Here is a 26,764-nt window from a genome sequence, read left to right on the forward strand (position 1 = left end):
TTACTTAAGAGATCAATCTTCCGGCCCCAATGGATAAACCTACAATACAACTCCAGCCTTCACAGAAGGTTCAGGAAGCATCACAGAAGAGCAAGCAGGTAGAAAGATTGTCGGAGCCAGATCAAGTCATTTGCTGTAAGACCCTATCTCCTCAAAAGGGCTGCCCAAACCAGACCTGAAAAATGACAGCATCAACAGAAATGCGCATAATGTGCATGTGGCAGGGGAGACCTCAGGGATCTCACCCCTAGACAAAGAATGCAGGCAACTGATGGCTGCTGAGATGAGAATTAGCTCCTCCCGGAGAGAAGCCCTCTAATCGATGACCCAACACAAAGTGCTCAGCCAGGAAATCATATACACACAAGCCACAAAAATGGACTCAGCAGGTTGAATTTATATAGTTATGAATTCCCCTATACGTATCAACAATAATCAAAGAAAAAGAGGCCATTGATTTGAGAAGGAGTAAGAGGGGCACAGACTGGGTGAGAGGGAAAACAGTAGACATGATGTAAAAATGTTAATTAATTTTTCTTTTAAAGCACCAAATGCGGGGTGATGGTGCACACCTTTAATTCTGACACTCGGGAGGCAGAGGTAGGCAGATCTCTGTGAGTTCGAGGTCAGCCTGAATCACAAAGAGCTCCAGGACAGCCGAGGTTACACAAAGAAACCCTGCCTCGACAAACCAAAAGGGCACTAAATAAAGTGAAGTAGGATAAAGTTTAAAAAAACGAAGCTGCCAGAAATAACAAGGTAAAAGGGCTTCGTGGGGCTGGGGAGCTGTCTCAGTGGATAAGAGCTCTTGCTGAGCAACCGTGAGGACCTGAGTTCAAATCTCTAGCAGCCATGTAAGAAGCATGTGGTTGTGGGCCTCAGTGCTATGAGTGGCAGGGGGTTTGCTGGCTGCCAGACGAGCTCCGAGTTTAGTGAGAGACTCTCTCCCAATATAATAAAGTGATGAAGTGGGATGCTTAGTGTTCTAACCTGTGACCTCTAAGTGCACACAGGTATACAGATCCCATCCCCAACACACGTGGGTATACACGCACGCATCTGCACGGGGTGGGAGGGGAGAGGACAAAACAGAAACAAACCAATGTCTTCTAAATGGGATGTTTCCGCTCACTTGGAGATCAGGTGCTAAGGGCAGCAGCTTGGAGAAATCCCCTTTGAGTGACGAAAACACCACCTATCATTCTCCCAACCACCCCTGGCCGTATCTTAGCAAGCCCACATGGTTGCTGCTTCAGCTCGGCACCAAATTAAGTTATTGGTATGCATCCTGACACGCTGAATAAAAAATAGCTTTCTCTTGTTTCAGCTCCCAGGTCACGGAGCTGAAAGCACATGGGTTCACCATTTTTATTCCGTGACACTGGGATAATGCATTTTGATGTCCATAAAATATTGAAAGGGAAGGATCAATTAATAACGTATAGGCCGAATATAAATCTCCAGGTGCACGCTAATCACTTCAGCTCGTGGTCTGTATCTGAAATAGAGCGTTGATTTTAAATGACACGCACGTAGTTTGGACAACACCCTTTCTAGTGATTCAGACAGACATACAACTGGAAACTGTCCACAGTCATTCACACTGACCAGACCGCACAGGTACAAGGGCTGCACGGCACACGTACCACCTGGTGTCCCAGGAGCAGCCGTCACTGTTACTGCGAACATCAGGGCTCTGCATCTCTGACACAAGCCATACTTTGTGCCAGAGACTAGCTCATCTGAGCTACCGAGTGGGTGAGCTTATACTTCCTGGACCCCAGGCACCCTACCCTGAGCAGTGGGCTCACTTTGGAAGCCCTGAGAAACCTCATCCTCCTAAGGAAGGCAACTGCAGTGTGTGATGGGGAGCAATGGGATCTGGGAAATGAGCAAATGTCTCACTGTTAGGAGAGCTGCAGTCACCAAAGAAAAACATTGCAAATAAGAGGTTCCCGAGGGTAATTTCTGGTTATTCTCAAACAGAAGTCTGCAGGGACTACCCACACTTATTTCCCCCTCTTTGGTTTTATTATTATTATTATTATTATTTTTAATCTTGAACTTCTAACCCTCTTGCCTCAGCTTCCCCAGTGCTGGAATTACAGGTGTGCACCACCATGCCCGGCTTGCTCATGTATTTCCATGTTGTATCTTGTCCTTTCTGTCTCACAGATCTGACTGTGAAACGTGTGTTTTCTAAGAGCAATGGGAACAAACACAAGGCACAGTTCCAGCTCCCTTTCATGAGCAAGGAGCCTGTGCATGCGGGTGGGACTTTCCTGACCATGCCGCAAAGCTAGTTCATGTCCACTGACATGTACTTCTGAGAAAAACACCCCTGCTTCAAGAGTAACCATCTCCCTCAAAAATAAGGCGTTGGCTGGAATGACATCTCAGCTCCCCAAGAGCTTTCTTTAAAGGCACGAAGGCCTGAGTCTGATCCCTCTGAACCTACATAGAAAAGACAGGCGTGGTGGCACACATGTAGTACCAGCCCTGGGGAGGAGAAAAGAGGTGGGTTCTTGGGGCTTGTTGGCCAGCCAGCCTGGCTTCCTGCAATTCCCTGACCAAGGAGAGAGCCTGTCCACTTGAAATAAGGTACATTGAACCTGAGGAATACTGCCTGAGGTTGTCCTATGACTTCTACACACGTGTGCATGTGTACAAAACATGCACACACACACACAGTGGGTGGTGAGGGAGAGAGAGGGAGAGGCTTGCAAGGAAGAAGACAAATTAATTTTAAAACCAAGCCTCAACTTCTTGAGACTGGGGTGAATAAGTGTCCCCCTGAATCTGAAGGGAGTCATTTTCTATACAGGAATTTGATCATATTTGGTATTTTTAAGATCTACTTTTAGTCCCTATAATGAGATGACTATATTCTCATTTCGTCTATATTGAAGCTGGAAAGGATGTTTGGGAATGGGAGGGGGTAAACGGCAGCTGTCACCTGAGTGTGACCTTTGTAGTTTGTCATTGGAGATTCTCTCATATTTAGGGGGAATAGTGTATTTTTAGAAACTTCTATCACAATGATGTTCTGTGATAGAAGTTCCGTGGAGCAGGATGGAAGAGCAGATAAATCAGAGGGGAGACAGGTGGATATTCCAATGAGAAATGCACTCGTCTGGGAAACGTGGGGGTGACTGCACAGATGACTCCAGAAGGTCCAGTATCTAGGAAGAAGAAAGAAGAAACAGGACAAAGGGCAGGTAGGCATGGGTGATGGAGGGAGCGATGACAGTCGGAGGAGAGAGTGGGACAGGGACATGGACAACAAGAAGGGGCTTGCAACATTCCTCATCTGATTGCCCTATTCCCACACTGCTACAGCAAGACACATGGAGAGGAGTAAATAAAGTTTTAAGTTCTAAAACTCTACAAATTCAATTCTGTAAGCATAATACTATACGTAAAGTCATAGAAGTAGATAGACATTCAAAATAATGAAAATGCAAGTAAAACACACACAAAAAAGCAGGGCTCCTTTGAGAGTTGATAGATGTCAAAAACTTTTTCACATTCAGGTTTTATTTCCCTGAGACAGGGTGGGGGTGCACATCTTTAATCCCAGTACTCAGGAGGGAGAGGCAGGTAGATCTCTGTGAGTTCGAGGCCAGCCTGGTCTACAGAGTGAGTTCCAGAACAGTCAAGGCTACACACAGAAACCCTGTCTTGAAAAGCTAAAGTTTAAACAAAACCAAACCAACTAACCAACCAACCAACAAACAAACAAAAAAACCCAAACCAAACCAAACCAAAAAACCAAAAAAGATTGGTTTCGAACTTACTATGTATTGGAGATCAACTTTGAATTACAGATGCCCCACTTCTACTGTGTGGGTCCATGGGGTTGAACCTAGGTCATCAGGCTTGGCAGCAAGTACTTTTACTGGCTGAGCCATCTCCCTGAGCCTCGCATTGATCTTGACTCATAACCCAGAATATTCTAGTCCCCCATTCGTCCAGTGGCCTTGCCATGAATAAATCCATTCTGCATCAACTATCACAATTCCTCCTTAAGTCCTACATGTCAGGGATGTCTCTCCTCCAGCAGGGATTCTGTGCCTATCCCATTTCTGCCACCTCTCTCAGTGACAGAGTCTCTGTCCCCTCAAGTTGCAGGTCCCCTCCCCTCCCTCAAATATTCTTCTGCACACAGTTCCCAGAGCTGAAGATCAAAGCTGGATGTTGAGCTTTTGTCTCAGTTAGACTCCCCATCTGCCTCCTTCTCATTCTGGGTCAGTGGGCAGGTTCCCCCAGCTCTGTGCTTCAGCGTTTTAACCCTAGAGCAGGGCCACCACTGGTTCTTGCCAACTAGGGGTATTAGGACGAAAAGGGGACAGGTGACAAGTGCTCATGTAGGCATGTGGGCAGCTCTCCCAACCTTGTGCTCTTGCTGAAGATCTCAGGTTGACATATGTGACCAAGCCCTTGCCCCTCGCTTGCTTTTGCTTCCTGTTCACGTCCACTGGGGAGTCACGCAAGCGGCAGACACAGTGATGCTGCCTCTGAGACACTCTTGAGGAATGTGTGAGGGACGGAGACGGGAGTGGCTGCTGGCTTGTAGGCAGACACTCTGGCAGCCACAGACACCTTCTGAGGGCAAATTCATTGACCAGAGCAGCAACCATGAAAGCCAGAATGGAGATGCAAGGTGGACAGCAGGACAATGTCTGTCTGAGAAGAGTGAATTCTGGGAAATCCAGGTTTTATACTTAAGGGCTCAATGTCAAGATGAGTTTAAAAAAATGAACTATGAGGCTGGATATAGTGACACATGCTTTCAATACAAGTACCAAGGAAGTGGAGGCAGAAGGGATTAGAATCTAAAGCCACCCTCAGTTACACAGTAAGTTCAAGGCCAGCCTGGACTATATGAAAGCCTGTTTCGGAAAACAAACAGCAAAACTACCTGGCTCCAATAAAAAGAAAGAAATCCATGTAGAAATCCTGGAGTGCCCATTGCTGGCGGTCTTGAAAGAGATGCATGCACATGTGCAGACACACACACAATGGACACATGTGGTCACAGCAGCATTTACAGTCGTCATGTGGTGGAAGCAACCCAGGCCTGTCAGCAAAATGTGGTGTAGACACGCAGTGAAGACAACATCCAGTATCAATGTGGCGATTTCTCAGAAAATTAGGAAACAACCTTCCTCAAGACCCAGCAATACCACTTTTGGGTATATACCCAAAGGATGCTCAATTGTGCCACAAGGACATGTGTTCATAGCAGCTTTGTTTGTCATAGCCAGAACCTGGAAACAACCTAAATGCCCCTCGACTGAAGAATGGATAAGGAAAATGTGGTACATTTACACAATGAAGTACTACACTGCAGAATAAAATAACGACATCTTGGAAATTTGCAGGCAAATGGATGGAGCTAGAAAATATCATTTTGAGTGAGGTAACCCAGACCCAGAAAGACAGTTATTATATGTACTCACTCATAAATGATTTTTAAACATAAAGCACAGAAAACTAGCCTACAAATCACAATGCCAGAGAACTTAGACAACAATGAGAACCCGAAGAGAGACATTCATGGATCTAACCTACATGGGAAGTAGAAAAAGACAAGATCTCCTGAGTATTTACTCAGGAGATCTTAGGAGCATGAGGACTATGGGAGAGGGTTGAAGAGGAGGGGAGAGGCAGGAAGGGGAGCAGAGAAAAATGTAGAGCTCAATATGATTTTTTAAATAAGACAATATCCAGTCTTTTTAAAATAGATACAATTTCACATGGGCTATGACATTTCCACGGACATTACACCGTATGAAACAAGCCACAATATAAAACACTGCAAGACCCCACTTATATGAAGTATCTAAGGCGTCCAGTTCCTAAAACTAAGGTGGAATGGTGGTTCCTAGAGAGATCTGTGGAAGGGGAAAGCGAGGAGCCGTTACATGGACACAGAGTTTCAGTCTTCTAAGAAGAGACTAGTTCTAGAAACTGGTTGTACAACGCGAATATACTTGGTACCACTGCACTGCACACTCATATGTGAGGACACTTGATGTATTTTACGACAAGGAAAAAATAAGTAAGATCGTGCAGGGAAACCACAATGAGGGTCGGTGAGCCAGCTCGGTGCATAAAGGTGCCTGCTGCTGAGTCCTGCCATGGTTTCATCCCGGGAACTGATACAGTGAGAGGGCAGAACTGACTCCCACAAGCTGACCTCTGATTTCTGCATGTGTGCCGTGGCATGTGTGTGCCCACACTTACCTATCTCTCTCTCTCACACACACACACATACACCCACCCACCCCCATGGGAATGAACCACAGCAGATATGGGTAATAAAAATACCTCATAACTGAGCAGCTACGAATTTGCTCAAAAGACTTGCTGCTGGGAGGTCAGTCCCTGCAAGCATTAGTTTACCTCCCAGGGCCTTCCCTTCCCTTGGGCCCACTATTTGAAAGCAGAGCCTTAAGAGCACAGGTTTGGGACAGAAATAGGGTGTGCCCTTGGCACCTGGACCTTGTCAGATGCTAATGCCTTATGTCATGAGCTTCCTTCTCTGCAGAGCCTTCAGGAAAGCTGCGTGAGGCAGGCCATGTAAACAGCTCTGGCCTTCGGCAAGACCCCAAAGCCACCAGCCCGCTGTCGTCCTGGTGGCGGGGACTTACCTGAACATCGTACAGGAACTGGAAGCGGCTTCTTTTGTTCGCGGCATCTCTCACAGCCCGAGCCAAGTCCACAGACCCTTTTCCCCCAGCCGACCAGTGATAGCAGGGGACTGCATCAAAGGCACCGGCCCGCTTAGCGAGCTCACACACCAAGTCGATCTCCGCGCGGGTGTCGGTCCTGGTGTAGAGAATGATTGTGGTTTTTGCATCTGTGTTCACTTAGTGATGTTTTGAAAGAAAGACTAACGGTTTATACAGAACTTCACTCCCTAACACTGAATATATTTTAAACATCAAAAGTGGTCACATTGTGTTTAAATAAACCAGACTTGAAGAAAAACAGGTAGAAAGAATCCTCTCTAACATGACTCAACAGTTTCAGGTTGTTAAGGGTTTTTAATTGAGAAAATTTTATAGTAATCTCCTTTTGATCATTCTTTCATGCTGTCAGACAGAAGTACTGGGTGGAAAGGAAAAAACCAACCCCCCCCCCCAAACCAAACAGATGGTAATTCACTATTTGAGTTTTATTTCCACAGTAACACTTGAGAACACATTCGTGAAGATGAAACCAAATCAAACAGAATAAGCCCACGATTCTGTGTCTCAAGATGAAGCCGAGAAACCCAAGTGCCCTTAGGACACAAGTGCGGTCACTAGTGTGATCCCCCAGACAGCAGAAAGCTAGACTCACTTGAAGACGTTCAGTGCCACCACGACGGGCACCCCGAAGAGCTGAGCGATCTGAATTTGCTTTTGTAGGTTACAGCAGCCATCAGCCACCAGCTGAATGTTCTGGAAGGAAATCAGCCTTAGTGTCATCATCAATGCCCCCAAACAAGACCAGCCTCCCCACACTGGCAACTTCTGATTCTATCTTGTCTCACTTTATTGCCCTGGAAACTTCTAAAAAGAGCCCTAAATCACCTTGGGTTTCCAAGAAATATGGCGGAGACAGAGGCAATTCACGTTAAAATTAGCTTCTAAACCTAGTCTGGGTCCAAGTCCATGTATCTGAGTCTTAGACTAGGCAACTATTTTTATGGAGGGCTGGCCATCAGATAAACAGCCAACTCTCTGCAGTCAGTGGGGCAAAAGGCACACAAGTCCCTGGGATACTGAGGGGTCCTGCTTGGCTACTCCGGTTAAACCCATGGCGCCACCTGTAGGAGCTATGTGGTACTGCCGCCAGTTAACGGGCGCAGAACAGTTACTGTACTCTGGAAAGCCATAAAAACAACGGCACATCTTTCTAGAATCAGCTTTTTTCCTACAACATAGAAAGACACAAGTATAAGCTTCCCTCTTTTCTGGGTCAGAATGACTGCCGTGGGAGTAGAGGACCCCAGATAAGCCTATATCTATCTTTTCTTCAGCTTTTAGAGGTCACTGGACGGGTTTCACCTCTTTATCCCACCCATTTTCACAGGGATTCTTAAAAATCCAAACTACAGTATGGGCACACGAATGTGGAGGCCAGAGGACAGCCTTGGCTGCTCCCTAGGTGCTGTCTACCTTTCTTTATTGAGGTAGTCTCTCGCTGGCCAGTGAGCCCCAAGGGTCCACTTGTCTCTGCCTTCCTAGGGCTGAGAAAGCAAGCATGCACCACCATCCCTGGTAGGGATCGAACTCAGGTCCTCCTGCTTGCTAGGCAAGTACTTTACCCACTGAGCCATCTCCTCAGTCGAGAAAAGCACATTTCTAAGAAGTTGCCGGTGGACTTGAGGTCATTCATTGACGGTCTACTGGAAGCTAATCATTAATCGGGGGAATGATCAGTTTCTCTTACCTCCTCTGTATATTCTTTCTTGAGGGGAACCCCAGCAGTTACCTGAAATAAAAAGAGTCAAAAACTAAGACTCATCCCATTGCTGGGGACGGGGACGGGACGGGACTCTTTATAGCAATAGTCCCAGATGGCCTGATAGGAGAATTCTACTCAATCAATAAAAAAATTTAATAAATCAATTACTGTAATGCTTACACAAGCCTTCCACAGTTAAGAAAAAAAGAATACTCCAAAATTTTAAAATTTTGTATAGTTAACTCATACGAATGGGGAAAAAAAGAAAACTGGCTCAAACCATTAGCAAACTGATTAGTAAAATCCAGTTACTTGGAAAGCAGACATATCTGTCTGAATCAGACTTGTTCTGGCAAGATTTCTTGAAGTAATAATAATTTCAGCAACACGTGCAGCCTTAAAAGAGAAAAACCAAACGTCATCTTGAAAGACATAGGAAACCTGTATCAGTCTTTATGCTAATTTGGCCAATTAAAAATAAACGGCAATCCCTGAATCCTCATTAAAAATAGATCCCAGGCATCACACTTAGCGATGAGCTGTTTAGACACCCCCTTTAAGATGAGGACTAAGAAGATGCCTGCAGCCAGCACTCCACCCAACACTGCTTTGCAATTAGAAAGACCCTGCCAGTGACAAGGGGAAAAGAGTAAAGATTGAGAGGAAGAAACGGATCTCATTTTCAGATATGCACGGCAGCACAGAATTCCCCAAAGACTTGATAGGTTAAATCCGTACAGCAATGAAGAGAATTCAGACGAGTTAGAGATAGAACATGTAACATAGATGAACAGAAATAATTCATTATGTTATTTACAAATATTAAGTATATAGAAACAGATCCATATGAAGATATATGAGCATTTTTTATGAAATAAGCGGTAACTTTCATTGAAAAACATTCAAACAGATCCAAGCCAATGACGAGATAGCTAATGTCTTTTGAATAGAAACCCTATAGAGACTGCAGAATCTATAAGCTAATTCTCAGATGCACATGAGGTTTTAAGCATGTAGTTCAGTGGCATAGAACTGGTCTTATGTAGACTGGATCCCCCAAACCTCAAAAAATAAAATCCACCAATAAGATGCAGAGAGCAGTGAATAGGGGCACCTGGGGGTCAGACAAACTTGAAGGAACAGCCTGGCTTCGGATCTCTGTAGTACACGGTCAGATATAACTAGTTCAGGTCAACTGAAGGGAGACGCTGGAAAGAGACTGCTATACTTTTGGGAAAAGGGATCCATCCCACCCTAAGTCAAAAAGAACAAAAGGACACTTAAGACAGTGTGGAGGCAATGGCTTATTAATACCCCCCCCCCCAATAAATAATTAAATAAAGAAACGAAATTTAGTCAGTGTTCCACATGCCTACACATGCCTAAACACATGGTGTATTCCACGTGTTAACCTGGTGGGAATTCAAAGTGCTCAGATATTTGATCAAGCATTGCTGTGTATGTTTCTCTGGTGAGGACATTTTCTAGTGAGATTAAATACACAGAACAGTAGACTTCAAGAAAAGCAGGGAGCTATAATCTCCATAATTTGGCTGATCTCAGCTCACCAGCAGACCTGAATACCACACGGACTGAGCTCCTCTAAGCCAAGAGAATGTTTCCAGCAGGCTGCCATCAGACTGTATGACCAGCTCTTCCTGGACGTGCCAGGCTTTATAATCACGTGACCTGATTCCATCTTACTCTCCCCCTCCCACCACATAGCTCCATATATACAATGTCTTCTAGTTTCTTAAGAGCTCTGATTACTGGAGTGAATTTAGAGGGTTAACTGCAAAAGGACTGTGTGTGTGCAGACTCAGGGGTCTAGGGATGTCAGCTCTTATGCTGCATCCAGAGTGGTGAGCATCCTGGAAGACAGGCTATGCATTTAAAATGCCGGTCGTGGGCCTGGGAATCTTTGCTGTCCTCTTGAATGCATTAGGAAATGCCCAGGGCATTAATAAGGAGCGCCTCTGCCTGCAGAGTGCTTCCAGAGCGGCTTTATCAAGGAGGGAAGACCCAGGGTGAAGGCAGGCAGTGACATTCTGTGGGCTGGGGTCCATCCGTGCCTGAATGACAAGGAACCAGCATGCAGCCACATGAGCGCCAGCCTTCATCTCTCTGCTTCCCGGATGCGGCTTCTGCACAGTCATTGGCCTCATGCCCCTGTCTCTTCCCTGCACTGGTGACCCCTATCCTCTTGGCTCAGATCACGAGCCCCAGCAAGTCCTTCCCCCTTTAAGTTGCTCCTTGTCAGGTTTTTGGTCACGGTCATGGGAAAAATAACTGTGTTAAAATGGGCAAGTTCAAAGGTCACAGGATTCTCCACTGCACAAATAACAGATCAAAAGAGCCACCTCAGCTGAGTAAACACACACCAGGCGACCGCAGCGATCTATGCGATGACGTCGAGGGGGAGCAGAAATTACACTGGATCGAAAAAAAATAGTACGACAGAGCTGTTTCAAGGGAGAAGCTGACACACTGAGGTGGGCCACATGAAAGAAAATGGACATAGGATTAAGAGGTGAAAGTTCATTTACTACTCAACGACTGCAAACATTTCCGGGATACAAAATATGCCAGGCCCTCGAACACTGTCACAGAAGGAAGGAAGGAACAGGAAAGAATAACTGGGAAGAAAACAGCCTGACAATGCAGCACACACAGTAAGAGGTGCGATAGGACTGGAAATCATGGTGAACATTTTTATAGTCTGGAGGTCTGGGGAAAGCTGGACTGTAAATCCTAGGGCTGGTCAGTTCCCTACAGAGGTGTGATGTTTCCGCCGCTGGGTCTCCGCACGCCTCCACAATTTCCTCCCTTATTCTATAAAGACCGAACCAGACCAGGCAGACTCGAAACCATTTAGAGGACCAAATGTAGGAATGGTAGGGGAAGAAACGAGCATTTCAAATTATACATGCATACGTTTTATCTTTTGAAAGGGGAAGCTGATCTAAAGTGGAGGACCCACAGCAACAACTGGAATTTTAAGCATGATCAGAACTGCCAAGGATTCATGATGTGTGTCTTAACAAATACATGACATGTGTCTTTACAAATTTTGCATTTTGAATGATAACGCAGCTTCAGGCAAAATGAAGAGCGTAAGCGTCTGGCACGGAGTTGGAGTCTCGAACGTGTGTCCCACCCATCCACCCTCGGCTCTGCATGTGGACAAAGCAGGGGGGTTGACTGACATTCTTGACTTCAGATTGACCTGCTGTTGGCCATTGTCTCTAAACCCAGCAAATCTTGCCTTCTTCAGCTATAAAAAGGGATGAGAAATAGTTCCTAGGACAAAGACCAAATGACATAGTCCGCCAAAGGCAAACCCGTTACTATTTATAGTGGGTGACCACCCTTGGTTATAGTTTTGTGACCATAGTACTCTAATTAAAAAATTAGGTTTGATGTCTTTCATATCTGTATGCCATAATGGTATCAGATGTGAAAATAATGAAACTTCAAATAAAAATTTTCCCATTTGGAAACTTCTAAAGTAAAAAAATTTGAAAAATACACATACACCCCTTTTGCCCATTTTAAAGAAAGGTATAAAAATCTTCACATATATTAAAATAAATTGTAAGGTGTAGTGGCACGCCCATTTAATCCCAGCACTAGGGAGACAGGGGCAACTCGGTCTCTATAAGTTCCAGGACAGCTGGTCTACATAGTGAGTTTCAGGTTAGCTAGGGCTAAATGGTGAGCCCTTGTTTTATTTAAAAGAGAGAGAGAGAGAGCGAGAGAGAGAGAGAATTTTCCCAAAGTAGGGCTCCTCAGAAGCACACAGTGCTGTGCAAGAGTCACAAGGCAAAGTCACAATTGGCAGAGACGGGCCTAAAGAGGTTTTACGCGGAACCTGGTAGTCTATAACATCCATGTACTACAAAGGCATCCGTAGAAGCACGGCAAAGCTCCAACAAAGCCATCACTCCAACCCCAGTGATCCTCAACGAGGAATGGGCACTTCTGCCCTCCTGATCTGGTCCACACGTTTACATAAGCATGGCCGGTATGCCTGGGATGAATCTGAAGAGTCAAAAGTGGTTCTATGTGTCTTAGAAGTCACGTGTGGGCATTGCATGTAGTTGATATGAATGAACTAAACTCCAAGTGCTCTTTGAGGTGAACTTCAAATAAGGAAGCAGACTTTACAGACAACTGGAAATATTTATCTAGTACATATTATGCTTCAAACACTACATCAAACTGTATTTTTTCTTTCAGACAGGTTCTACTCTGAGCCTTAGTTGGTTTTGAACCTGTGGCAATCCTCCTGTCTCAGTGCTAGGACTACAGGTATGAGCTTAAAAAAATCTTTTTAACAATTGTTTTATGAGTGTTTTGCTTACATGTATGTATGTGTACCATATGTATGCCTGGTGTTCAAGGAGGTCAGAAGAGGGCATTGGATCCCCTGGGACTGGAGTTACAGACAGTTGTGAGCTACGACGTAGGTGCTGGGAACTGGACCCAGGTCATCTGCAAGAGAGGTAAGACTCTTACATATTGAGTCAACTCTCTAGCCTCTATATAATTTAAATTTTTTTATGATTTATGTGTATGTGTGTATGCAACCTGGGTCTGTTTATGAGTGCTAAGTGTATGCAGGTGCCCACGGAGTCCACAAGGGCATTGGATTTCCTGACACTTAAGTTATAGGCAGTTGAGAGTCACCAGATGCAGGTGCTGGGAACTGAAGCCAGGTCCTCTTAAGGGCAGCAAATGCTCTTAATCACTGAATCATCTTTCCAGCCCCTGTTTTTTTGTTTTTGTTGTAAGCTAAGACAAAGCAGGAACTTACACTTGGCCCACCTCCGTGCATCTTCAGAGCTCGAACAGTGGCCACCAGCACAACCACGTTGGGCACCAGGCCGGAAGCTCGGCATTTGATGTTGAAGAATTTCTCCATCCCAATATCAGCCCCAAAGCCAGCTTCAGTCACTGCAGAGAAACAAGCAGGGAATGAGTTAGTGTCTTAAAACAGAAGCGGGTGCTGGCAGCCAATGTTCAATAACAGGGCAAGTGCTCACAATGGCCCCTACTCCTGCCACACCAAGGTCACTGCAAGGCGCTGTATCCCATGGCAACCAAAGGTAACCTGACAATGGAACACACTCACCGCACAAGGCAGGTCTCTACCCTGTTGGACTCAACACGCTACAAGGACTCACTGCCAGGCCAAGAGCACTCTTCCCAAGACTCTAACTCAAACCAAAGCTTTTCTTAGCATAGATGGGATTTTCAGCTTCGTGATCAGGTTCCAAACCTGAGGGGTGGCTGGTCATTTCCGTCGATGAGCAAAATTCAAGTTGGAGGCATGGTTTAAGGATATTGGTCATGAGATGTGATGAAAGACATTAGCTTAATTCCAGGACCACAGAGATGCTCACTCATTTCTACGGACTTCGCCGTCCTAGCTGATAGAAATGTTACCGTGGGGGCTGGGGAGAGGGCTCAGTGGATGAGAGAGCACTGGGTGCACAAGCAGACGAACTGAGTTTGAATCTCCACATCTATGAAGAGAGCTTAGTGTGATTGTGTGTACTTGTAACCTGTAACTGCGGGGGACAGAGAGACAGGATTGCTGGGCTCAATGGCCACCAGCCTAGTGCCAGGTTCATCGAAAGACCCCCAGCTCAAGGGAAGAAGGTAGAAAGTGATGGCATTGGACATCCCATATCTTTCTCTGGCCTCATATATGTATACCTGTACATCCTCCACCCAAAGACATATTGTAGCATTTGTGGAGGTGGCAGATAGAACATGAGTATTATTTTCCAAAATCATGATAGATACTGAGCCATTAGATTATCTTCCTACCCAAGGGAGAGCCACAGGGCTCTGGTATTCAATGTGTGTGACCCATGTGACCGTGGCATCACTTAAGGGTTTGTTAAAAAGGTGGAATATTGGGCCCATGAGATCTCCTCAACCATAGCCAGAATTTAAAATAGCAGACTTTAAGGGCATGAGTGTTTTGCTTGTTCGCCTATCTGTGCACCATTTGTGTGCCTGGTGTCTGCAGAGAACAGCGACCATGCATCCCTGTTACAGACAGTTATAAGCCATGTGGGTTCTGGAGATCAAATCCAGTCCTTTAGAAGAACAGCCAGCGCCCTTAATCGCGAGCCATCTTTCCAGCCCCACTTATTCAGCATTTTAAAAAAGACGCGCACGTGCAGTGATGATCCTTTGTCATTCGGGAAGATACTACTGATGGAGTCTGCACCATCTACTGACAATAGGACTAATACTGTAAGTAACGGTCCAGAGAGGAAGTAGAAGTAAACGACTATTCTGTGGGTTATATAAAAATATTTAAGGGCTGGGGTTGAAGCCCAGTAGCACAATGCTTGCCTTGCATGAATGAATTCTTGAGCTCAAATCCTCGGCAGCACCAAAAAGGCGAAAAGTAAACAAATGAATGCATTCACGCTAGCATAACAGGATTAGAAATTGTAACAAGAACTGAAGGAAGAATCTTGTTCAGATGTAATCTTAAACTCTAAATACACTTATTTCTTACTTTTTTCCTTTGGCACTGCATGTACCCGTTTTGTTTTTACAGAATACACAGAATTCTGTAGTCTCCTGTAACTTAAAAGTGTAATTCTATTTCAGAATTTATGATTATAAAGACAGCAGCTTGTAATTTTGTTCACTGATGTGCCAAAATTTGTAAAAGCATTCCCTCTGTTACTGAACATTTGGGCGGTCTCCAGCACGCACAACAACACACTGAAATCATACTGCACATGAACTTTAATCTCTTTCAAAGTATACCCTTGGAATAAATTACCAGGGGCCAAGGAATAGCACATCTTTTATGACCACTGACATACATTTGACAAGTCATTTTATTAAATTTTATGTTTTGAAATCAGTGTTTTAGGTTACTAGAGAAAAGAGTAGGTTTCATGGTGTTGCTCTCATTTTTCCCCTCCCCCATCGCCTGCTCTCCCAGCTCCGATTTTTATTACGTTCTCTTTGCATGGATTTATACCACAACAATGGAGCGGACATGCCTTCCTTACACAGCAGACGAAGTCATTCTCATGATTCCATCGATACTGGTCGAAATTAGAGATGATTTCTTACCTCTGCAAGGAGGCCCTGAGAGGCTACTGTGTGAAGATGCTATGAAGATAAAGCTTAAGATGAAGAGGAGGTTCTGGGATGTGAGAGATGTGAGGACCACAGGAAAAGGAATGTTGAGGTGTGAGGATCAGAGAGAAAGAGAGGAATTGAGCTAAGACAAGTATTTATTTTTCCCTACTTCCCGACTGTGGATACAAAGTCACCCACTCCTGCTACCACCCTTCCCTGCCACAATGAACTCTTCAAACTAAGAACCTAAAAGAACCACATTTCCTTTAAGTTGCCTTTCTCAGTGTTTTATCAGAGCAGTATGAAAAATCATTAACACGAATACCAAACCCTGAAACTCTTGCTCACAGATACAGAGGATGAATGCATTTCTTTTATAATCTTTTCCCTTCTTAGTTCTAGCTATTCTGTCTTAACTCTCAGCATGGTCCTCACATTCTCCTCCGTTTGCAGGTTCTAGGGGGAAAAAATCTGAGGATCATCACCCGAGATGCAAGGCCTTACTCAAGCAAACCATCCTTACCTTATCCCCCTCCACAATCCAGGGAAGGAGGACACTCTGTTGGTATAGTGCTTGAGTAAACATAGGGACATGAGTTTGATTCCCAGAACCCATGTTATAAAAAGCCAGGCATGGTAGTTCATGCTTATAATCCCAGCGATGGACGGGTAGAGATAGGTGGATCTCTGGGGCTGGATAGGCAGCCAACTTAGCCTTAATGGGTGAGTTTCAGGCCTATGAGAAAGTGTCTCAAAAATAAATAAATAAATAAGCAAACAAGTGACTCTGAGGACTGACACCTGTGGTTGTCCTCTAGCTTACGCCCACAGGCACGCAAAGACGTACGTATGTGATGGAGGAGTTAATTTCATTGGTTAAATAAAGAAACTGCCTTAGCCCTTTAATAGGACAGAAAATTAGGTAGGCGGAGTAAACAGAACAGAATACTGGGAGAAAGAAGCCGAGTGAGGAGTCGCCATGATTCTCCCACTCCAGAGAGACGCAGGTTAAGATCTTTCCTGGTAAGCCAGCTCATGGTGCTACACAGAATATTAGAAATGGGTTAGATCAATATGTAAGAGCTAGCCAGTAAGAAGCTAGAACTAATGGGCCAAGCAGTGTTTAAAAGAATACAGTTTCCATGTAATTATTTTGGGGCATAAGCCATGCAGGCGGCCGGGTGCCGGGGACGCAGCCCTGCCGCGCCTATTACAACACGTATGCAGGAACATGCGCACACGATACTTGCGTCTCATTGTGTGGCAGTGTCAAGCTGCCGAGCTTCCTGCAGAGCCCTACACTATGATACTATCATCTCTGTCCTTCTCTTCCCGTCTGGAACATTCCTTTCTTTCCTCTCCTCTCCTTAAACCCCTTGTCTAAACTCCAGCTCAGCGTCTCATCTCTTGGAAGCTTGTCTGGATCTCAGGCAGGGGAGTTTTCCTTCTTCTTGCCCTCTTGGGTATTTTCTACCTCAGCCATTGTTTCTCTCCTTCGGACCCCTTACTCCTGAGATCTGCATCCCCGCCAGCCCACCCTATCAAGTGCAAGCAGCATCCCCGGGCATGCACTCTGCTGGCTTCTCCTAGAGACGAGGGACATGCCTTTATTTACTTTGATGTTTCCAGTACCTAACAGTCCCTGACACACAAAAGTGCAAACCCCAACAGCGTGGGACTCAATAGCCAACCCAAAGATCACAATTCAACTAAAAGACAGAGGGACACATTAAAAATAGAAAAACAAAACAAAACAAAATAACCCACGCCAGCCCTACCTATCCTCTTTTTTTTCCCTTTCAAAACTGGTTTGTTTTTTATAAATCAAAGTTGCAATGGTGTAAATGCCACACATATCTAGCAATGAATGATATTATCGTCTCAAATGTCTAAATGGACAAATTCAGCTCAATTTTGTATTTTAACATACAGATTGGAAATAAACAAGAAAGTGGTGGGAAAGCCCATTTTAATTAAGGGGAGGGAAATGGGCTGTGGTGTGAAGGCCCCGAGATTCCAGCTGTCAAACAACACACAGGAACCGCGCAGGAACTGGGGAAGAGCCAGACTCCCATGCCCTTAAAACCTCTGCTTTCTGAGCATGTGATCCCTCTTAGGCTGTTTGTTTCTACACTGCAGGCCGCCAAGAAGAAGGGAGAAGGTGGGCCCTTGGGTGAGCAGCCTTTACTAAAGCAGGAATTACTTCCCTAAGGCGTGACCAGCGACTATCTTGGAGATGGACACTGCAGGGTTCAGCCGTAGTCCCAGCCTGTCCCTGTGAAGGGACAGGTCACTCTCCCTGGCAGGTTCCATTTCCTCAGGACTTCCGGGGGAATCACCCACAAGCCGAACCTCCCTGGTGACCTCAAATAAGCTATTTATTCCCTTATCCCATTTGCTGTCCCTAAGCCAGAGGCATCTACTGTTGAACTTAATAGACATATTCTTAAATCACGGAGCAAGTGCACTTAGCATGACTTGGCTTTCCTGAAAAGCGTGGAATGCAGGTTTCAAGAGGCTGCCTATTCAACAAAAGGCTTGTGATGAAAAATATTTGCGCAAGCCGTGGTCACTATTTGTCTTGGCAGTCTCTCTTCTCCCAGTCACAGGTCTTTCTCTTCCAGCATGAATGGAAACAGGAAATGCTGAGGGACGGGCTCGTCCAGGAAGAACAGACATTATCCCACAGGATTGCTCGGCTCAAACTTCAGCAGCTCAGAAAAGGGGAGACGTTGGGTTCAAACTAGAAGGGACTCACAAAACACAGCTCTGGGTGCAAGAGGAGGTTGAAGCGTAGGCAGCTGGCTTGGCCACAACAATCCTCAGAGCGCCTAGCGTCCTGGTGTAAAAATTATAGAGCAGGAGTGGCCAGGAGAGTCACAAAAATGCTCCACTGCTGACAAGGTGAGGCGGCCCACGTGCTCTCTACAAACACAGCCCTCACCCCCTCCCCAAAGGAGGGAATTTTGCCAAGTTTCCCTATGACGTCTTTGGCTTCTTGTACACACTGAAGAAAACGGCGGTGACAACTAAGACCCAGATTTCAAAGCAAACACCTATTTTTATTAATAATAACTTCTTTCTAGAGACCCACTATGGTGTCCAGGTTTCTCTATGGTCCAACCAGGAGCTGTCCCAACTTTACATGTTTTGCTATCCACCATTCTACTCAGAGTGCTTCTCACTAAACCTACACAACATGGATTTTAGGAAAAACTGTCATTTCTTCTCAATGGACAACTGAATCTCTGCTACCCTGTGGGGCGTCTAACATGCGATTGCCTGCCTGAGATTTCCCCATTTAGGAAGACAACTGAACATCCTTACTGTGATGAAGATAAGTTCATTCCCCAGTGACCAAGCAGCACGACTCTGTCCTTTCTTCTAGTTTTAAATTTCGTGGTCTACATGAATACATGGTCTACATATATGGTCCCTTCCCCCTCCCACCAAACTCCTTCCCAGCAAGTCTTCCTCTTCTCATAGCTTGTTATTGCTTTTATTTTATCTGCTTTGGGGCCCACTGCGCTTAACTATGGTTGCTTGCACATGCAAGGGTGACTGACCAGGAACATGACTGCCTCCTCGGGGCAAGCATTAACCACTTATAGTCCCCTGGGTGGGAGGTGTCATGGATCTACCTCACTCACGACGGAATGCTGATGTGGCCTTTCCTTTTTGAAACTACGTTTATACTTTTAACTCCCCTTGCCCCCCAAGACAGGGTCTTACTAGGTAGCCCTAAACTCCCCTTGCCCCCTGAGACAAGGTCTTATTAGGTAGCCGTGGCTGCCCTAAAACTCTCTATGTAGACCAAACTGGCATCAAAGTCACAGAGACCCATCTGCCTCCCAAGCGCCAAGATTAAAGGTGTGTGCCTGGCCTTAACATTTTGTTTACTTGCTTGAATGCAGGTGAATCTGAATTCCACCCTGTCTCATATTTATCTCCGGTTATTTGAATGCCTTAACTTTTGTCCCTATTTCTACAACACCACAGGCATCACAAACCATAAAATGTGACCGAGTTCTTCTTGAGTGGAAAGACGCTGTTCCCTGGTACCCCCACCCCACTGGAGAGGCGAGGAAAACACCAGTTTTTGAAGATATTTTTGGTCAGTACTGGCATCTAAGTAAGAGACACCGCTAAGCAGCCTGCTTCCAAAAAATCAAAGGCGTCTTCATCCCACTTAGGCAGCCGGCTGAGGGTCAAGCAGAACAAAGGCAGGCTGGACTTTGCAGACACTCCCTCGGAGAATATTAGAACCGCACGGAGGGCTAGACTACAAGATTGCGCAAGCTTATTATGTTAATCACCGTAACCTCATCCACTGAGATCGCGGAGTCTGATTTATCCAAATAAAAAATTCTGCTCAGCACAGCTTTGATGTATTGCATCAATAACGGGGTCAGTGCAACTAGGCAGTTGGGGACTAAGGTGACTCCTGACTTAATAATATAAAGAGGAAGGAGGGGCCAGAGGAAACCACTCGGCATGGGAAGACAAAGGGGATGGAGGCTGTCAGTCTTACTGTTAAGATGTGTATACGGTGAGGAGAGGGGACTATTTTAAAAACCCAGGCATGAGACGATGGACCCAAATGGAATATCCATTGTGCATTTCTACTGACCCTTTGTTCTAGTTTTATTTTGTTGCTTTGAGAGCACTCTGACCAAAAGCACCTTGGAAAGAAAAGGATCTGTTTTAGCTTACAAAAGCCAAGTGAAAATCCATCATCAAGGGCCCAGAGCAGGAACTAGCTCATGGGCCCTGGAAGAATGGCGCTTCCTGGCTCAACCGTAGGCTCATGCTCAGTAAGTTTTCTGATAGAGCACCAGACTAAGCTGCCTAGAAATGGTGTCACCCATAGTGGGATGGACCCTCCTGCATCAAGGCAATGGGCACAGGCCAATGTGATCCGGGTGATTCCTTCCCTCTTCCCACAGACAAGCATAGCCTTTAAACGGAGTTTAAAGCCTATGATGCCACTGCTGGAAAGGTTCCAATCACTGTGCTCGGGGGTCACTGTTATTCAGCTGTACCGAAATCCAGGCGCCTGGGATTACAGTCTCTACTCCACACTGACTTGCTGACTCACCAGCCAAGCACAAAACATTTCTCTAGTCCAACCGCTTTCCAGGAAAGTTCAATATCGTTGTGCTCCAAGGGCATTTCATTCTTTGGCTTCAGTAATTTGTTATCTCTTAGAGCAATTCACGTGGGGATGACCCATCACCTCTCCTAATTGTCAGTTGCCATGGCAACAGAGGTGGGGCTTGGGCAGTGGAGAGCAGAAGAGATTTAGGGTGAATTAAGAAAGATTTTAGTGGATGCTTCAGGGATTTGGGCTATCAGGATTTGGTTCCTGACACCAAGCACAGGTAGCCCACACAGTACGTTGTGGTGGCCCTCCTCAGAACCAAGAGCTGTCCTGGAGCCACTTCCCCACTTGTCTGAGACCCCCCAAGACTTGTCTCTTTAAACCAGGCACCAGCTCTCTCGCCATTGTTTGGAGGAGTGGGTAACTCTAACTTCCTGCCTTAGAATCTCTGTACCAAAATGCAGATGGATTGGGAAAAAGGAAACTGATTTAGTTTTGAAATCCTCATTTTTGTTTCCCAACTGAGGAGAGACCCTCCTTAAAATGAGTCAGGTTTTCCTTGAGTTTCTCATACTTAAAGAACCTGAAAATTATCACTAGAATTGCGAATTGAATTTTCACCTTGTTAGGTCACGAAAACACCCTTTGTTCCATAAGCACTCAGAAGATAAAAAGAAAAATCAGTCTTGTCAGATTTCATAGCTACTTTATGATAGCGATAAATTTTCTGTGTGACACACACAACACACACATGTAATATACCACATATTGAGTTTTCCATTATCCTTGGACGGGAAATTGGATTTATGGGCTGTTGAAGTCCTCACTGAACTAGTCACTCAGTGTAACCAGCTCAGCTCAGAATGGGCCGAAGAAAAAAAAAAGAAGTCTGCACAGGACAGATTTGGTCAATTCTCAAAATGAATTCTTATAAACAGAGGGGAAAACGAAACTGCAGCTCTCGTCCAGCCCACACCTTACTTTCTCATGACAGGCGAGAGATGGCAAGGGAGGCGCACGCGGAGCGAGGCGTCATCCTGAAGTACTCTGGGTCGTGAGTTCTGAGCAGGGCTGAAGGAAACAGAGATGGAGTCTCCACACGGTCCCTTCTGCACTGGGTAAACACACTTATTCGTTGCAGCTGCCTGCAGATGCACTCAGGAGGAGTAGGTTCAAAGTCACTGAAGCACACGCGTTCTGCGCTGGAGCTCAAGGTAGGCTGGCCTTGGAGGGCTTTTAGTTATTTTCTCAGTGGCTAGAAGGAGACTAAGTAACCGGGATGAGTCACCCAGTCACCCACAAGGGAGGCTCCGCATTATTGTTACAGCTGAAAAACAACGGTGACCTCGGTTTCAAACATATTAATTGTGAGGAGCTAGCTCGTCTTAGGCCTACGAAATTTTACTAAAAACAAAATTCTTTCTGCTCTGTAGGTTCTGTTTATGTAATTCACGGTCCCTTGACTTTATTAAATGTAAAAGAGTTGAATTTCCATAGAGGATACAAAAAAAATGAACTTACTGAGCACATATTTGGAGTCTGAAGGAAGAGATCAGTAAAACCACAAATTAATGTTATTTTGAAGACCCTTCTCTCGTGCCCAGTGGCCAGGTCGAAGTTGAGGCACGGAGCATGAGGAAGCTATTGGGGGTGTACTCTAGGGGAGCAAAAGGAACGTTAACAACAGACAATGAGCCCACAGGGTCAAGTGTGGTGATACAGGGCTGCAATCCCAACACTGGGCAGAGGGAGCGTAGAGGCAAGACGCTTGGGAAGCTCAGGGCCAGTAAGGTCTACACAGTGAGTTCTAGTCCAGTCTGAGCTACAGGGGGAGACTCGGCCTTAAAGAGGCGATGATAAACAAACAGGACACAGGGCCACTTGGATAGTGTGTGTGTGTGTGCGTACGCGCGCGCGCATGTGCTCGCACACAAACGCATGTACAGTAACAAGTTTTTAAAAATTAAAAAATACCAATGTACTTTGAAAGAAGGATTCAGAACTTTCTCCACATCTCCAGAGATTAATTAGTTACAGTAATCTAGAACCATCATGAATTATCTTGTTTTGGAAGTTGATTTTGGTCAAAAGGAAAATTAAATTTTGGAACAAAATGTTTAGTTAAGAATAAAGTTATGCACTCTACTTATTGTTTTGAGACAGGATCTTACTACATAGCCCTGGAACTCACTCTTTTGACCGGGGTGGCCTTGAACTCTGCCTCCGGAGTGCTAAGATTAAAGGTGTGCCCCACTGTGCCCAGTGTTACATGTTAGCTTTATTGCCCACATAAAAATGTAAGCTCTGGACTAGGTGAGTTTGCTTTTTGGGTGATTATATGGGGCAAAGCTGTCCTCTTGCAGCTTCTGAGATGTGGGGTGTATGTCCACTCCCCCCCCCCAGATAAATTCTGAAGCTGAGGGTGGTGGTACACACCCATAATTTCACACTCAGGAGGCTGTGGCAGGCAGACTGCCAGTCAGGTCAGCCTCGGCTGCACAGTGAGGCTGTGGCGTAGAATAAAAAAGAAAAAAAAGAGAGAAAAAGAATTCTGCCTGGTTTGGCTACTAACAAGTGTGTATTAACAAAATGGAAAGACAGGACAGAGCCTTTTCTATAAGAGGGGTTTATGGAAATACACGTAAGGAAGAAGGCAGGAATGTGGAGGTATCATAAGGCCATGCAGAAAAGACATGCTCACAAAGCCAGGACAGCTCGTTCCGACTCACTAGAAACTCTGATCACAGAGTCTGAAAACTAAGCAAACAGACTGGCTTTCCGGGAAGTTCTTCTTATCATTTCTAGATTCCCAGAAGTCATGAAGATAGAAGCAAAATATATTAAGAGTGAAAGCTATAATCTTTGAATGTGTTTTTTTTTTTAAATTTACTTATACATGTGGCATGTATATATGTATGTGTGCATGCATACACATACCTGGGTACACGTGGAAACCAGAAATCTAAGTCAGGGTCTTCCTCATTTGCTCGCCACCGACTCTTGAGGGATGGTCTCTCACGGAACCCGGAGCTCACTGATGGAGCTAGGGGGGTAAACGAGCTCCAGGAGGCTGCCGCATCCTCCCACCCCCACCCTTCAGTGCTGGGGTTACCGCCGGCTTTCATATGAGCGCTGGGATCCAAATTCAGGTTTTTATACATGCATGGCATGTGCTTTCCCAATGGAGCCAGCTCTCTGGACCCTGGGATGGTTCTTGCACACATGTGGCTCATAGAGAAATTACTTCTGCCTCTGGATTTTATCCAAACATTCTCTGAGAAAAAAGAATCTTTTAATACATCTTTATCTAGGAGAAAAAGAGCAGGGTGGGGGGAGGGGCTTGCCCTTTTCTTACAAATAGACCACGGTAGTGTTGGCTCATTCTGTTCGGCACTGTTACCCAGGGCAGAGGAAGCCCCTGGGAGCATCACTCATTCCAGCATTAGCAACCTCTATGCAGCGCCATAGGGAATAGGGCAGCTGACTTCCAGGTGAACTTTGAAAATACTGGTGGATGACTTACCCAACCATGGAGCAAAACAGGGCGATACCATGAAGGAGGGATAATGGGCCACAGCAATAAGAGGGCCAGACAAAGGCACAAAAAAAGTATCCTTAACACTTATTCTTTGACATGGTTAAAAGGGATCATTAAAGGTATTGGTATTTCAAAATGGTAGTGAGCATGTGGATTACTTTATTGGGACAACTGGCTGATAACGGGGCTCTCTCCCTAGAAGATGACTCCCCAGCAGTTAGGCTCATGCTACACTCTGGGGGGTAATCTATAAGGCCGGAGCTTAGAGATGCAGGGTATATGCACAGATGCTTCTCGCTTGTCCTGACACACACAGACAAAGTTGAGAATACAATAAGCTGATGATAGTACATTTCATGTCTCCAACCCGCGGAACGTTCTAGCCTCACGGCACATCGCACTGCAGCCTACGAGCGGTTTCCTTGGTGATGGTGGGGCTGACTGCCTAGTATCTATCATGATACTATCACCAGCCAAAAAGAACGGAGATCCCGAATTTCCCAGGATGCTGTCCACAGAACGGAGATGCTCTCCTACTATTGTGAGGTTTGTGTCAGACAGGGGCCATCTGGACGTCTACAACATTTTCAAAGCACAAACACACAATATTGAATTCTATTTTGCCTCTGCACATATGTTCAAAATGTATGAAAAACACAATGGGGACAGGCCCCCATGGTCCTACGAGTTGTGACGTGGGAAGGAAGGACCAGAGCCAAGTTCCTAGCACACCTTCTGCTATTACCGCCCAAGGATGCCGTCTGGTGTGCTTGGTGAAGGGGAAAAGGAGGAAATTTGGGTCTGTAATTTCAGAGGGTGTGGCTAATGCCAAGACTGGCTGTTGGATGCTGTCCACAGAGCTTAATATAAATGGTAATGGCAGTGTTTGAGTGGGCTGGGCGCTTCAAGCTGCCTGCCAGAGGTGCGGACGGGGTTTGTGGACAGCATATCACACTTGCCTTTACCCTGGGATGAGCAGTTCAGATGCAGGTAGTAGCCGACCAGCTGAAGCCAGGCAGGTGGGGGCAGGGCTGAGATTCTTTTCCGTGCAAACAGAAATGACTCTGACTGTTATTTCTCACTGAGTTCCAATGTAGTCTGCACTGAGTAGCAGATGCGTCCGTTCTAACTCCTGACTCGGCACCAAGGTGAGAGCTGGGTTTCATGCAGTTTCTAGATACTGATCGTGGGTTTGGGCATTTCTGTGTCCAAACATACTGACCTCCAAACACCAGCAATCTCAGCACTACCTTCATCTGTATTTTTCTCCCCATACCCTTTAGTCCTTTGGATTATTTTATAAAATTGTGTGAATACTTTGGGTGAGTGTAGATGGCTTTTACTTTTTAAGACCAGGCAGCAATTTCATAAAATAATGCCTCAAAATACCTAAAATAACTATGAAAGTAGTTGTTTCCAAAAATCACTTCTTGTTTTAGAATACACACAAAAGAGAGTGTTTGGAGTGGAAATGATTTTAACACACCATGAACAGGAAACCCTCCAGAGTCCTACACGTATATCCCATGGCACTCCCAGGTTAACACAAATATAATAGTGGTTTCTGCTGTCTTGATTCAAGGCTGAATGCAAAGCTTTTTAGCCAACAGCTGGTTTCCTCGGTGCTGTGACTCTGAGTCATCAATCAACGAGTTCTGGGTCCGGGAGATGGCTCAGGGGGTACAGAGCTTGCCGTACAAGCCTGAGAAACTGAGTTTGGATGCCAAGCACCCAGTTAGGCTCGGCACGTGTGTTTGTAACCCAGCATTGGGAGAGTAGAGACAGGAATAGCCTGGGGGCTCAATGGCCAGCAAATCTAGACAAACGTGAGCTGAGCTCCCGCCTCCCCAAGAGAACTGTCTCAAAATTGTCTCAAAAACTGTCTCTATGGCGGAAGGCCATAGAGGAGGATACGTGACATTGATCTCTGATCTTTACATGCATACACATATCACACCAAGAGTTCTGCCCCTGCCGGGCGGTGGTGGCGCACGCCTTTAATCCCAGCACTCGGGAGGCAGAGGCAGGCGGATCTCTGTGAGTTCGAGACCAGCCTGGTCTACAAGAGCTAGTTCCAGGACAGGCTCCAAAACCACAGAGAAACCCTGTCTCGAAAAACCAAAAAAAAAAAAAAAAAAAAAAAAAAAAAAGAGTTCTGCCCCTAGAAGTTCGGTTCTTTCATCAGTAAAACTTCGTGCAAACCTTGCATCTCTTCTCAATTAGAAATGTCACCTTGACTTCGGTCTCAGAGTTAATGCCGTGCAGAGAAAGGAAACCCCGTAGCCTACACGTAATACACAGGAGTAAATGATCGAAGTGAAAAAAATACTAGGGTGTCTACAAGCAGGCTGTTTTCACAAATGGACCAAACAGGACTAGGCTTACCCACAAACATGAGGAGCCACGAAGAAGTGGCACGATGCCAATACTAGCATGATTTTCTCTCACATAAATGATGATCACAGCTGGCACTCTGTGCTGGTGTACCAGCTCCTCTGACATCTGGGGAGGTGCCACTACCCAGGGGTCCAGGATGATTGCTG

The 26,764-nt window shown here is 45.5% G+C and overlaps 1 protein-coding gene across 1 annotated transcript in view; it reads right to left on the reverse strand.

The window, feature by feature from the left end:
- Mthfd1l (methylenetetrahydrofolate dehydrogenase (NADP+ dependent) 1 like) overlaps window positions 1–26,764 on the reverse strand; it is a 189,036-nt gene that overhangs the window by 58,783 nt on the left and 103,489 nt on the right. The window contains exons 21-24 of the mRNA XM_057761342.1: window positions 13,277–13,416; window positions 8,446–8,487; window positions 7,351–7,451; window positions 6,657–6,834 (exon numbers count right to left, since the gene is read on the reverse strand). Of these exons, the coding sequence (XP_057617325.1) occupies window positions 6,657–6,834; window positions 7,351–7,451; window positions 8,446–8,487; window positions 13,277–13,416 (461 nt within the window). The remainder of the gene's footprint in view (window positions 1–6,656; window positions 6,835–7,350; window positions 7,452–8,445; window positions 8,488–13,276; window positions 13,417–26,764) is intronic.

This window comes from Chionomys nivalis, chromosome 2, assembly GCF_950005125.1.
Source record: "Chionomys nivalis chromosome 2, mChiNiv1.1, whole genome shotgun sequence".
NCBI lineage: Eukaryota > Metazoa > Chordata > Mammalia > Rodentia > Cricetidae > Chionomys > Chionomys nivalis.